Here is a 15,925-nt window from a genome sequence, read left to right as displayed (position 1 = left end):
AGCCGCAAAATTTCGCGGAATTCACTTCAGTACCTTAGTGCGCAAGCCAAGTAAATATTTATTATTCAATAATTGCAGAACAATAATTGTGACAAACTTAATACGAATTAATTTCTTATTAGTGCATGAAGTTTAACCAAAAATGGGACGATTCGGAACAGGTGATGTGGACCATACACAGAAAATATTTATTTTTGAATATCTGGAGAACTATAGCTGTGGAAGTCTAAAATTTTGCCCGAATATCTCACTTATTATTGTATATAGTTTGGCTGAAAATGGGCGGTATTGTACTAACCATACAATTTAAATCCATAATTTCGAATATGTGAAGAACACTTGATAATCGTAAAATAATTTAAACTTTGTACGAATTAATTTCGTATCACTATATGGAGTTTGGATGAAAATAGGCGGGATTATTTTAGTGGACGTGGAACCTCCCATACAAATTAACAGTTATTTTTCAATATTTCGAGAACTGTAATTGGGAAATGAATGAATCAAAATATTTGCTTCAATTCTCTTGTATATCCGTATTTAAGTATATAAAAAACAACAAAATAATTTTGAAACTAAAGTTTTGAAATAAAATATCAACCAACATTATGCTAAAATCTAAACTTTTTTAAAAACCTCGAACAAGCAATTAATTTTCTTTACCAATTAGATTAATTTCATCAAAAGTACTTCTTGTAATTTTTAAATCGCTTGCAAATGCACTGGTCGAATTAGATTTAGCCTGTCTTTGGCAACAATTAATTTTCATTGTAAATTTGATATTTACTGTGTTGATTAAAATTGATTTCAACATAGTTTGACAGAACTGTTTTAATCGAATTCGTTATCTAATAATAGCGATTATACATTCAAAAACACTTGATAGTATCGGGAAGAACGTAAACAAAATAAAAACAAAAATAACTGGGCAATTCCAAATTTCATAGACCAAAAAATATAATTTTTGTACCTTACAAACGTTTTTGTTAAAATTCAAATCACTGCACTTTCAGATTCAATTGAAATTCATAAATTATAAACCCCTATCGGCAATAACATGTGAACATTTTGTTCCCATGAAATATCCATTTCCCTCAAAGGGAAAATTGCTTTCGTGATATACCCATGAACTTTTCATTCACAATAGTTAATTTTGTTCGTAATAGCTGTTTATTTTTTTACAAAATTCCATCTAAAAACTTTACAACAAGGGTAATTTTTTTCACGTGAACAAAGTTGATGAACGAAAAATAACATATTCCATGTGAAATATTGATTTGCTATAGGAGTGATTATCTTAACCATATCTTGGTTAATATTTCATAGACCTCAAAAAAATACTCGAGAAGTTTAACTTTAGGCAACGTATAAGATAATGAAACCGGTTTATGTTAATGTTTTCAATGGAGCCCAAATTCTATTTAATATTAAAAAAAATATTTTCAAAAAAATTATATTGCTTTTAAATATTCATGAAATTACCATTTAATTTGGTAAATGCTATCAAACCCTTAAATTTCTGCTATTTGGTTTTTATACCCTACACCACCATAGTGGGGAGGGTATAATGCGTTTGTGCAGATGTTTGTAACGCCCAAAAATATTGGTCTAACACCCACCTTAAAGTATACCGATCGACTTTCTGAGTCCATTAAACGATGTCCGTCCGTCCGTCTGGCTGTTTGGCTGGCTGTCCATGTAAACCTTGTGCGCAGAGTACAGAAGATATTTCGATCAAATTTGGTACATATAATTTTTTCGGCCCAAGGTCGAAGCCTATTGAAACTGGATGAAATCGGTCCATTATTTCACCTAGCCCCCATACAAATGTCCTCTCGAAATTGGACTTTATCGGTCATAAAAGTTTAATTTATATATGTATCTACACAAATTTCGCTCCAAATAAGTTTCATATATACAAAATTCATGTCACCAAATTTTGTTACGATCGGTCCATAATTAGTCATAGCTCCCATATAGATTCGCTTCCGAAAATCACTTAAACGTGCATAAATCTCCTAAAAATGTTGGTATATACACAAAATTCCACAGAAATAACTTTCATTAAGACATAAATCATAAATCTAATTTCAAGGTGATCGGTCCATAATTGGTCATAGCTCCCATATAAGGCCCACTTCCGAAAATCACTCAAAAATATAAATTATTGAAATTTTAAAAGAAAAATGTTTTTGCTCTTTTACTTAGTGTAGGGTATTATATGGTCGGGCTTGACCGACCATACCTTCTTGCTTGTTATAATTGACTTAGTTTTAAAGTGTCAATATATTTTAGAAACGTCATAGTTTTGATACAGTTACGGTCCACTTAAAAACCCTAACCCTTCAAATCAAATTTTAAGTACCTAAACAATTACAAACATATATTTCGAAATCTTATTTCATATTTGATAACATACCTAATTATATTGATATGAATTCATGATGAGGCCAACGTGTATAAGTAACCGGTTATTTTTCATGAACATTTTATTTAAATGAAGCTATTGCACCCAATGATTTTGCAAGCTCCTGTTGAGTTTTACAACAATTTTCATGAAGTAATGCCACCAATTCTCGGTCTTCAAACATTTTTGGCATGTCTTCCATTTCAAAATCACCATCTCTCGCACGTTGAAACCGATGGAACACATTCACCATAAGCTTTGGTGGCAATCGGTACTTCGGCACTTTTTTTCAATTAAAGAAGTAAAGCAAAACTTCCCGCATATGACGATTTGTTGGTATAAAATTCGACATTTTCGAAGCAAAAAGAAACTTTGTTGTTTACACTATAGTGTTCAATTACTAAGTGAGCATAAATGACAGATATGTACGCTTCAAAATGACATATAAGTTATTAAAAACAAAAACCGCGTTCAAAAGATACGCCATTTATTGTAAATCACGAATTTTTAATTCCACCTATGTCAGTCAAAATAATTAGTTAATAATTAATCGGGTTTCAAGACACTAATTACCAGCACTAACAAACATGTACTAAATTTACTAAAAATATGTACTAAACTACAAAACCGTTATCAGTTCAAATTAGTTAGTACATAAATATTACTGAAATAAATGTAAGTTTAAATAAAACTATCAGTATTTATTAATAAAACTCTATATTAAAATCGTCCAGTTAAAATATTTACAATCGTCATTTGCAAATAAAATATAAAAAAAAACAGTTAATAGATTAAATAATTTTATCGCGCTTTTAATTGAAAATATTAAATTTATTTATTAACAAAGATAATGCTTAATGTTATAATATAAAATAGAAATGGAAATTATAATAGTAAAGTTTATAAATGGTGGCTAGAATATGTTTTTGAAATTAAACGCATGTTGTTTTTCAAACGATCAGCAACATGCAATTATCTTCAATTTGTGTTTTGGCTTTAGCAGCCTTTTTGCTCACCGGCACGGTCGAGTCGGCATCACGTCGTTTGCCTGTTTTAGTTGAAAGTGATAATAGTGTTCGTTTTGAAAATCCTAATGCCCGCGCAGAAGCCGTCGAAGGTGTATTAGACTATCGTCTGCCTAATACTACATATCCGGAACAGTACGATATCACACTGACCACCAATGTTGAGAAAGGCGATAAACCCTTTAAGGGTGTAGTGATTATTGATATTGTGGTAGTTGAGCCCACCACTACGATTGTTATACATGCTCGCGAACACGATCAGGAATATAAAGTGACTATTGCAAATCCATCTACTGGCGAAACGGAGGAATTGTCGTGGGAATATGAATTGGAACGTGAATTTTTAACATTGAAACGTAAAAGTGATGTTCCATTTGCTGCTGAAACTAAATGGAAGTTGACTATAGTTTATAGTGCTAAATTGCGTGACGATAATGGAGGATTCTATATTTCCACCTATACCGATGCCGAAGGCAAAGAGCGGTAAGTAAAAAAACTTATTTTATAAGAGTGTAAGCCTTGAATCGGAACTATTAGTGTTTGGAATCGGAATTTTTAGTGTTAGCCTTGAACTAGCACTTACGAAATAGCCATTACTTATACAGTGAACTGTGTTGTTAGTAGAAAACTTCTTAGGTTTTGTGAAGGGCTATAGATGGAATAGTGTTTGTGGGCAATTCATTTGATTTTTGGATACTTCTGCAGGGATCTTATTAAACAAATTTGGAAAACATACACAGAGAAAAGAGATTCGTAATAGCAACCGAATTTGTTGCCAATCGAATGATTCTGCCTTGGTGACCGAATTTTACAGTTGTGGATACAAAATTTTAGAACTTGTAACAAAAGTTTGGTTGCTTTAAACGAAATTCTTCTTTCAGTTGCTAAAACCGAACAATTCTATGTATGCAACCGAATCATTCGATTGGCAACAAATTCGGTTGCGTTTACGAATCCGTTTTCTGTGTGTATGCTTCTTCATTAGAGTTTTTCTTTTCCCGCACTTTTTCCTTTCTCTGGAAATCGGGATACATTTTGAAATTTTCAGGGATCACGGGAATTCCCGCCTAGAACAAATTATTAAATTTTAAGAATGTAGACTTAGTTAAAAATTTAAAAAATGTCTTTGATTTTAAAATTTAAAGAGATAAACTGTCTCGATTTTGGTTATATCCAAATCTTTCACCATTTGTATCTGAATGGCTTCAATTTAAATTAGATTACTTTCGTTAGATTCCAATTATTTCTGATTATTCGCAAAAAATAAATATTTTATTTTGAATTGGTGATGTAAATCAAAAATTAAGTAAAGATGTTAATTGAAACTTGAAGAAAACCCAATAATATTAAACAAAATTCTAATTCACGGAAGGTAGATTTACTCCAAATATATTCGTTTTACTATTTGTGAAAAAGAAACATACTAAAATAATTCCACTTTCGATCGGAAGAGAATTCTGTGACATCCCTGAACATTCACGAGTTTTTGGAATATTTTAAATAACGAACTTGTTATTGGTCTATTTGGGTTAAATCTTTCTTGTTGTATGAATCTTCTGCATTTGTTTTGGATTTTTAAGCATCTTTTAGAGAAAGTCAAGTTCAAAAAACATGACTAAAACTAAGGAAATAATTCCCGGGAATTCTCGCACAATTTCCCGTGATTTCGGGATTGAAAATTTTGCTGAAATCCCGGGATTTTCTTCCCGGGATTTCCCGTGAAAAACTCTATTCTTCATCAAGGCAGATTGAAAAGTACAATGAGAATGATATCGGGAGCCTTACGGTCGACTTCGTTTCATGAACTATCCTTGACTGGTTATCGAATTATACGAACAAAAGAAAAATCTAATAATATGTATCCCCTTATATGCAAAGAATTCAGATTGCAGTTGCTCTATCGGGATCATGGTGCACAATATCGAATATCTGGAAAATTTAGAGAAGTTAGATGGCGATCTTATAATTTAGACGTATTTTTTTCTTTCACACAATAAATTTCAAAATTTTCATTTAATTTTTTTTTTAAATAATTTCAGTTACTTGGCCACCACCCAATTCGAAAGTACTGATGCTCGTCATGCTTTCCCCTGTTATGATGAACCAGCTAAACGTGCCAATTTCACCATCACCATAAATCACAGTCCCATCTATTCAGCCATATCAAATATGCCAGTTAACGAAGCATTATCAAGGTAAATATTCATAAATACTTGCTCTCTATACAAGTTTCTTATATATTTTTTTCTGCCTTAGTGAGGGCAAAACAGTGTTCTTAACCACGGATCGTATACCCACCTATATAGTGGCCTTTATAGTATCCGATTTTGAATACACCGAAGGTATTTTGAACGGTTTGCCACAACGCGTCTACTCTCGTCCCAGTGCTAAGAATGAGCACGAATGGGCTGTAGTATCTGGCATGTTGATTACGGAACGTTTATCGGAATATTATGACGTTAGATTTATGTTGCCTAAAATGGATCAAGTAGCTATACCAGATTTTGCAGCCGGTGGTATGGAAAACTGGGGCTTGGCTACATATCGTGAGGAATATATGCTGTACAATAAGGACACCTCAACTGTCTTTACTCAAACCAATATTGCCAGTATTGCTGCACATGAAATCTGTCATCAATGGTTTGGTGATTATGTAGCAATTCAATGGTGGACTTATTTGTGGCTGAAAGAAGGCTTTGCCACCTTATTCTCCTACAGAGCTTTGGATGATGTAAATATAATGAGGAAGTTATGTTAAATTACATATTTTATTAATTCAATTTCTATAGGCGTATCCTGAATGGGGTGTATGGCAAGAATTCCATGCCAGCGACTATCAAACAGCTTTGACCAGAGACGGCAGCAATTCTCCCAGACCCATGACCCATTACGTGCAGAAGCCCGATGAAATTTCCAGGGTTTACGATTCAGTTTCTTATGGTAAGGCTGGCTCTGTATTGTACATGTGGAGCAATGCTTTGACCGACCAGGTTTTCAAACAAGGTTTACACAACTATTTGACTGTAAAGTAAGTATTGCTGAGCTACTTTTTGCAAAGAATATATTTCAACATATTTACCCCAACAGCCAATATAGTGCCGCCGAAGAAGAGCAACTTTTCACTGCCATCCAAACTGCTGCCAAGGAGGAAAATCATGTAATCCCTGCCACAATTAGCGAAATGATGGGCACTTGGTCACGCCAGGGTGGTTATCCTTTGTTGACTGTTACACGTAACTATACCGATGGTACTTTCACTGTTAAACAACAAGCCTTCCACAACGATGAAACCTTTAAAGACAACAAAACCTGGTATGTTCCCATTAACTATGCTGCTGCCTCGAATCCCGACTTCCGCAATACTGAAGCTACCCACTATTTGTTGAATGTTACTGAGATGAAGGTAGAAGACGCTAAAATTGACAAGAATGATTGGTTGATACTCAACAAACAGTCGACCGGTTATTATCGCATCACTTATGATGTAGACAATTGGAATCTCATCACAGAAGGTTTGATTCAGAGACCCTACAGGATTCATCCTCGTAATCGTGCTCAATTGATGCATGATGCCTACCGCCTAAGTGTTTCCAATCGTTTGGATCATGCTATAGTCTTGAAAATGTTGACTTATTTGCAGAAAGAAGATCAATATGCTCCCTGGGCAACAGCCAATGGTATTATCACCACATATAACCGTTATTTGAGTGCTGATGCCAAATACGATGATCTCAAATACTTTGTGGCCGAACAAATTGGCCCCATTTATGAGAAATTGGGTGTCAACGATATACCCGGCGAACATCATTATCAAAAATACACCCGCAATGTGGTTATCAATTTGGCTTGTTTGGCCGGCGTTACTGATTGTTTGGAAGAAACCAACAACAAATTGAAGGCATTAGTCAAGGATAATACCGCCATTGAACCCAATCTACAAACACCAATCTACTGCAATGGTCTTAAACAATCAGGCGATGAGGAATTCAACTTTGTCTACAACAAACTCATGGATTCTACAGATCAGGCTTTGCGTCGTCTACTTATTTCGGCTTTGGGCTGTTCACAAAACGAAAATCACATTAAGAAACTCATCGAGAGCTCCATTGATGAGACCAACAAATTGCGCAAACAAGAACGTTATACTCTGCTTAGTCCAGCCTATTCTCGTGGTGAGGTGGGTCTTTTGGCCTGTATTGATTTCTTGAATGACAACTATAATGAATATGGAAATTTGAAGAGTGGTTTCGGAGGTTCCAATCCCCTGGATGATGATATTCGCGGAATGGCTTCTTATGTGGTCAACAAGAAACAGGAAGAGAAACTTTTGGCTTTGGTGGCTACGGTAAAGAATAGTGAACATGTCAAGGCTACTCTGGAAACCGATGTGAAAGCAACAATTGCAGATAATTTCGAATGGCTTACAGATAATCGTGAACCTCTTATGTCATGGATTGCATTGTATCGTGCCGGTAATAATAGCGGAAATGATGATAATGAAGATGATGGTAGTGCAAGTCTTACAACATCTGCAGTACTGATAGCATCGGCTCTTGTCATGGCGGTTACACGTCTATTTTGAATTAGCTAAACTTTTTTAGTGCAATTATGTTGATAGATATTTTAATTAATTTTTTGTACATAGTATAAGTATGTTTTAGTGTTTGTAATTACGTTTTTTTTTTTGTATTGTAAATAAGTATGTATAATAAATACTAAACAAAAACAACATAATTGTAACTCAAAGTTCAATACTTTTTTTTATTGAGTCGTATATTTTACACGGGTTTTTTTGATAAACATGTCGATACTGCTGGGTTTATTTATAGTTGCGAAAAGCCCGTCGGTCACATGTCAAGCGCTCGATTAGCAGTGGTATTTAATAGTAGTTAAATCATAAATTAACACATAATGATATTTGAAACTGATAACAATGTTGATTTCAATAAAAATACACTTTCATTCAAGATCAACTGTCGATGTTTATATAGTTAGTATTCGTGAGTGTGTATGTACTTGATTAACCAATCTAATGAAATCTAATTCTTTTGAGATTATTTTGAGAAATTTCACAATGTTTGCATTTAGACATTCACTGATATCGTTTGTATTATAATCAAACATTAATTTGATAAATGTTTGCATTCTCAGTTTCGGTTCCAGAGCATTAGCTGGATCAATAAATAAAAATGTTTGTAGGATATTGCTGACCAATTTCTAACACTTAAGCAAACAATTTTTTAAATTATATTTTAAGGCAATCAAACTCGTTAGAAAGATCGTCAACTTTTTTCTAGCCATCCTAATGTTTAACAATAATAAAAATATGTACATATGTATGTGTAGGAAAGTAGACGAATATGTTACGCCTTATGTCAGGCAATAAAATAAATTTATTTATTAACGTATATATTTTCGGACGAGTTTCTGTTTGTGCCAAAATTCGTGTGCAGACATAACGATCGTCAGCACTTTTACATACTTTTTAAAAGATAACAATAACACAGGGCTACACTGATTCTGTGGCACGGAATTTATTAATCAATTTTGCAACAAATGTTATTGAAGTTCTATGTCTATAAATTATTGGTTTAAGCCATTTTATAGCCACATATTTATTTTAACGGAACGTATTGTCTACTACCAAATTACAAGCAAATACCGGTATAACGAACGATATGTTGTCAGGCCCATTCGTTAAATTGAAAAAAATCGGTATATCGAGATGTTTTTTTTTCTTTTTTTATTTTTCACAACTTTTTCTGTATTGGAATTTAACTAAATGTATGGCGATTTGATCCCTAGGTTGAATGAGTTGTGTGACATTAGGAGGAAGGAATATCGTGCAAATTTGTATATCTTTAGTAGTTTTTACTAATTGTTCTTCTGGAGGCTGGCTTGGTGCATTATCCACGATTAATATAGCATTCATTGTAAGGGATTTCGATTCTGAAAATGATTCAACCTGTAGAAAATTAAACTCTTGGACAAACATTTCAAAAAAACAGATTTTGAAGATTCCAGATTCCACTTAATTTGTGTGGAGATAATTTACAGGAAACACTTAGTCACGATAAAATTATTGTTTTTATTTTCTTCAAAATGATGAGAATTTTGTTAATCCATATTTCATTCATCTAAATTTTTTACTTTTTCTTTCAATGAAATTCTTCTACGGTTTCCCATATTTAACACGTAAACTCTTGCACAATTATGGATTGTTTCATAATATCGAATGAAAGATTTCGTTCACATTCAAAGCGAAAGAAATCTGATTCATGCCCCGAATCATTACTTGCGATGAAAAATGGATCCATTACGATAACCCGAAGCGTAAGGTAAGGTCAACCAGCCGAATCGACATCAAAGCCAAATTCCAATTATTGTAAATATTCATAAAAAATACGTGAGTTTTATCACAAAATTTATAAGTTGTTCAGTCGATCAGAATTTTTTTACATAAAATGAAAGAAAATATTCCAAACTTTAATTTAGTAGTAGTACTAACACGGAGGTAGACCGAACTAACTTATTTTTTTTTTCTAATAAACAACTGAAATGTAGTAAAATTTTCATCAGTTTTCGTTGTATAATATTTACATAACTTTACCACACTCTTTTTTATACAAAATTTTATTTTTTTCGAAAACAAATCATGGTTTTCTACTAATGAAACATTTCTCTACAGATTTCTAAAAAATAACTGTAAAAAATTTACTTTTTGCCAAAAAAATACCACTGTGCGTCGTCCGACTACTATTTGTTCGATCGATGCAGAACGCTCTCTCTGGGATACGCTTCACTTTGGAACAGAGTATCCGAAATTGCCTTAATTCGTTCTTTGCCTCAAAAGATGAGCAGTTCTTTTGGCTCGGAATACATATGTTGCCAGAAAGATAGGAAAAGATCATAACTAACAATGGCCAATACTTTGAATAAATTTATATTGCACAAATTTTAAAAAATCACACATTTTTAAGTCATACAGCCAATAGTATAATTCCTAAGGAACAGTTTGGTTTTAGTAAATTTCATAATACGACGCAACTGGTCAAACGTATTACATACTTTCTCAAGAAGTTTGATTAAAAAAATTTAACTCTGGCATTTCTTCAGATATTAAAAATTATATTTGTCCCTAGTACCCATACAAGATCCATCTCAGAAAATGACGTGAAGATTCATAATTGTCTTATATCAATTAATATCGTAAAATTTGTCATAAGGAAATTTTATATGAACCTAAATCTCTCTACCAACTTTTGTAAGTATCGGTCCATAATTGTAGGAAAATATTGTATTGCCACATATTGATGGTTGCACAGTAGTTTAGAAACTTTTTTTGTTGGAAATAATTCGGTATCTTGGGAACTATTGGAGATATTGTTACGAAATTTCACACGGTTTTCGAGTTGATTTACGTTTGTTCAGCTTACTAGTGCTAATGAGGGCCGGAACGTAGCCCTTCAAAGTTGGTCATCTCGGGTCTAAAATTTTTTAAAAAACATCGCCAAAAATCCAGTTTTGATCAGATATAGTCCTTGAGAAGATATACAAAAAATACGCTTACAAGTGTAGGTTATCTCTATTAGTTGAAGAGATATTCAGGTTTATTGATTTATGTTTTTTAATTTTGCTCGATCTTTTTATTGTTTTTTAGATATGGCGGCCATACGGAGGGTTGACATTTATTTTTAAAATATCAGCTATATTGGCGATACAATTCTCAGTTATCAGTTATCTCTTCCCTATAAAAAGTTATACGCATCCAAAGTTAGAAATTGTAAAAAAGGCCGTATTTTTTACGTTTTTTCCCAAAAAAGCCCATATATTTTTTCTGGCCAATTTTTAAAAAAAAATTTTAGATTTGAGTAAAAAATTCTAAAAAAGCAAAGCACCGATTCTCAAAAAAGCCGGCAAAATATGATTCATGTTTAATATAACAGCGTGTTAAGCTAAGTTTAATCCTACTTGTTCCTAAATTTAAAGTTTTAACCATTTTTAAGACATTTTACTCTAATTGTTTATCTTTTATCATTCTCTTCAAAATAATTACAATTACATATATTTCTTATTATTCATTGTATGTTTTATGGATTTATTAAAAATTGGCTTGTGTCGTTACATGTAGTGATTGACCTTGATAGATGCGGACTTTATGACTTCTTTATTGATAATATATATTTTTTTAATCTTTTTTGACACAGACACGTGATAACAATTTGATAATTATATTTCTATTACACTTATTGTAAATAATACAATTTTACTATGATTAAATAAGAATGTTGTAAATTAATCCAAATAAATTTTAAAAAATTAAAAGTAATAAATTGATAGTTATTTTATCAAATGCAATATTTAAATACAAATTCTGATGATCAAAAATGTTTGTTGATCAGAAAAACTTTACTCCAAATATCTGTTCTTCATCATTACACTTACTATATCTGTGGACATATCGAGCCGTTAGCTCCAAATTATCGTAAGCGACATTTTCTAATTTTTTTTTTTTATTGCAAAAATTAAAATTTTATGGACCGACTGATGTTTTAGCGTTCTCAGAATATCAAAATTGTTAATAACTTCAAAATTATAGGGGGTAAGATTTTATCGTAAGTCAATGTTTACATTTTACAGTAAACGAATTTTATCGTAAGCGACACATAGTGGTATAGAAAAAGAAGAAGGAAATAAATCTGTAACTTCTAAATGGTTAGATTGGTTTGTATGAAATTTCACATGCGCAAAGAAGAAGTGCTTTCGAGTTTAAGTTCTGAATGTGGACCTCATTGGTCCACCAGTGGCGCGACCAAGGGTCCTCAAAGTAGGACACCTCTGATATGTTACATTTTTAAAACGATCCTATTTCTTCGTTTGTGTTCCGATTATAGCTTAGGAGATATTCGCATTTGATAATTAAATTTTCAATATTTTTACCCAGCCTACTCCAGTTTTTTGATAACAGCGTGTCCAAATATTTTCCGATTTTCTCCAGTTTTTCTTCATTGGACTAACAACGTATGTATGTAAGTATCAAATAGAATAAAGAACTGCTTAAAAATAATGACTAAGTCCAAAGTTATATGCATTTGAATTTAAAAAATTTTAAAAAGCCGATTTTTCGCTAATTTTTTGGGAAAAAAGAACTGTTTTTCTTTTTAAATTATCACAAAAAATTTCGAAGAGGTTGTATAGGAATTTATACTTTCTGAAAGCTAAGTTTTCATAAAATATTTTAAATGAAAAAAAAAATTAAAAATTTTTGTTACCGAAGGGACCAGGTCGATTCAAAAAAGACCTATTTTTATGTAAAATTAAAATTTAGGGCAAACATTTTCAAATTGCATATTCGATATCAGAAAATAGTAACCGATTTTAGATGGCCCAATATGCTTTTAATTACTTTGTAAAGGGTTCCGATAACTCCGACCCTGGTATGGATATTATAGCCAAAAAACTAAAAATTTCCATTTTTGGGATTTTTCAACACTTTTTTGGGAATTGCGGGATTGCTAATAATAAATTTCAAAATTCGTTTTTATTTTTCCATTTTTAATAGAAAATGTTACATAACTGTGAAATTTCATTAAAAACTGTTCATAAATAACAATTTTATTTCAATTCGAAAAATTTTATATTTTTCAATGTATTCCATGAATTTTTAATTGTCAAAAATTATAAATATTTTTGAAAAATAGACAAATAGCTTGAACGTAATTATATTATATCGCATCATAACATGTTTAATTCTATGTATAAATTTCAAAATAATCGAAAAAACCTTCTCCTGTAAAATTTGTGTTTTGTCGCTTACGATAATTTGGCGCTAAGGGCTCGATATGATAGAACTACTTATCTGTATATAAAATAAAAATATATCAAAAACGGATATTTCAATCTAATCAGGGTAGTTTTAATCTATCTAGATACATACTAAAATTGTATAATACAAATTTCTGTAGCGTATGCATTTTTGGATATATCAAAAACGGATATTTCAATCTAATCAGGGTAGTTTTAATCTATCTAGATACATACTAAAATTGTATAATACAAATTTCTGTAGCGTATGCATTTTTGGAAATCTAATCATTTTGACTAAATCTTCTGACCAAACAAATGAAATATCAAAGGAACTCTGAATTCGATGGACAATAAAAACTCTGTGCTTGTTTATTGAATGCGTGAATGTCTCTTATAAAAATGCGGTTTACAATACATCGAGCCCTTAGCGCCAAATTATCGTATGCGACAAAACACAAATTTTACAGGAGAAGGTTTTTTTGATTATTTTGAAATTTATACATAGAATTAAAAATGTTATGATGCGATATAATATAATTTCGTTCAAGCTATTTGTCTATTTTTCACAAATATTTATAACTTTTGACAATTAAAAATTCATGGAATACTTTATAGAAAAATATGACAAAAAATGTTTTTTATTGAATTTTTGCATAGATAAAAATTTTTCGAATTAAAATTAAATTTTTAAACGAATAAAAAAAACGAATTTTGAAATTTATTATCAGCAATCCCGCAATTCCCAAAAAAGTGTTGAAAAATTCCAAAAATGGTAATTTTTAGTTTTTTTGGCTATAATATCCATACCAGAGTCGGGGTTATCGGGACCCTTTACAAAATAATTAGAAACATATTGAGCCACCTATAATCGGTTACTATATTTTGATATCGGATACGCGATTTGAGAATTTTTGCCCTAAAGTTTTATTGTACATAAAAAATAGGTGTTTTTTGAAAGGACCTGGTCCCCTCGGTAACAACGATTGGTTTTTAAATTGGTTCCTCTTAGAAATTTTTTGCGATAACTTAAAAAGAAATAAAGTTCTTTTTTCCCAAAAAAATATCGAAAAATTGCTTTTTAAAATTTTTTTTAATTTAAATGTATATAACTTTGGACTTAGTCATTATTTTTAAACAGTTCTTTTTCCATTTGACACATACATGTGTTGTTAGTTCAATAAAAGAAAACTGGAGAAAATCGGGAAATATATTGATACGCTGTTATCAAAAAACTGGAAGAAGATTCAACATGTATAATGTTTTTGAAATCGGAACTCAAACCAAGAAATAATATCGTTTTAAAAATGTAACATACCCGAGGTGTAATACTTTGAGGGCCCTTGGTCGCGCCCCTGGTGGACCCATGAGGTCCACGTTCAAAACTTAAACTCGACAACACTTCTTCTTTAACATCAGTCGGTCCATAAAATTTTAATTTCTGCAATAAAACAAAAATTTTAAAAATGTCGCTTACGATAATTTGGCGCTAAGGGCTCGACATATTTTCAAATTCATATATTAATCTAAGCCAGAGGACCTTGTCGGCAAAGATTTGCAAAAAAAAAACATAAACGATGACTTCAAAAACTTTAATTGTTTAGCATAATGCCAACATCTTTCTCCATCAACAGTTTGAATTTTATTGGGGTGAACTCATTTTCCTTTCATTCGGTGGAAGAATCTGATATATTCTTGGACTTTACAAAATCAAGTCTAATTTAGCTGGATATTACACATCTCATTAATACCTCAATTGTGACCCCTGAGTTACCCACGGTTTGGAAATGTGCCTGTGAGGTCTATTATTTCTGTGATTCTTATACTTTCAAAGATTTTCTAATATCTTATTAAGGATCAGATGATGCATTATATCAATCATAATGAATTTCTTCATGTCAATCAATCGGACAGAATTGTAGTGCTACTACTCTTTTAGTAAGTACAACTGATTTTATAAGAAAGCTTTCGATAGTGTAGTTATGTCGAAATTGGTCATGAAACTGTGTAATAAATTTAATTTCTCTTTTTTAGCGTGCAAACATGCTCACTCATATTTACATGAAAGATTGATCATGTTGTTAGATCAATTGATAACTCATTGGGTTTGACTTGGGTTGGACATTTTTATGGGGGCTGGGTGAAATAATGGGCCGACCGATTATAACAGAGTATATTTGTGAAAAATTTCAGTTAGCTAGCTAATTTGGTATGGGTAGTGTTTTCAATAGACAGTTGGACATACGGAAGGATATAGCTAGATCTTCTTAGAGTGGGTACACGACAAATGTTACAAAGAGACTGACAAAATCAATATACCCCCATCTATGTTGATGGTGGGTATTAAAATTAAAATATATAACAATCTTTTGTGAAAAACTTATTTAATATGTTCCATTCTTTTCCTTTAATCAACATGTTTAAGATTAAGAATTCAATGATTTTGCAATATTTCTTATATTGATAAGATATAACACATTTGAAATAAACTTACATATGTTATTATGATTACTGACTTGGAAGCATAAAAAGAAGCTATTAAAATACCTACAAATATGAGTACATGCCAACCAAACTTAATCAATAACAATTAACTCTCATTTAAAGTCCCCAAATATGACATTTCCGTTCATTCTTTGACATTCTGTGGCAAATAAATCGTATGGCTAATCAAATAAGTAAACAGCTT

The 15,925-nt window shown here is 31.6% G+C and overlaps 1 protein-coding gene across 1 annotated transcript; it reads left to right on the top strand.

The window, feature by feature from the left end:
• Positions 1–3,325: 3,325 nt before the first annotated feature.
• Positions 3,326–8,075, top strand: LOC135964259 (aminopeptidase N). The gene is made up of 5 exons (XM_065516444.1): positions 3,326–3,915; positions 5,472–5,627; positions 5,689–6,163; positions 6,222–6,460; positions 6,520–8,075. Exons 1-5 carry the CDS (start codon positions 3,374–3,376, stop codon positions 8,012–8,014), a joined length of 2,907 nt encoding a protein of 968 aa, XP_065372516.1. The 5' UTR covers positions 3,326–3,373; the 3' UTR covers positions 8,015–8,075.
• Positions 8,076–15,925: the final 7,850 nt, after the last annotated feature.

Source organism: Calliphora vicina, chromosome 1, assembly GCF_958450345.1.
Source record: "Calliphora vicina chromosome 1, idCalVici1.1, whole genome shotgun sequence".
Taxonomy (NCBI): domain Eukaryota; kingdom Metazoa; phylum Arthropoda; class Insecta; order Diptera; family Calliphoridae; genus Calliphora; species Calliphora vicina.
The sequence above is the reverse complement of the archived record's forward strand: the minus strand, read 5'-3'. Positions and strand labels throughout refer to the sequence as shown.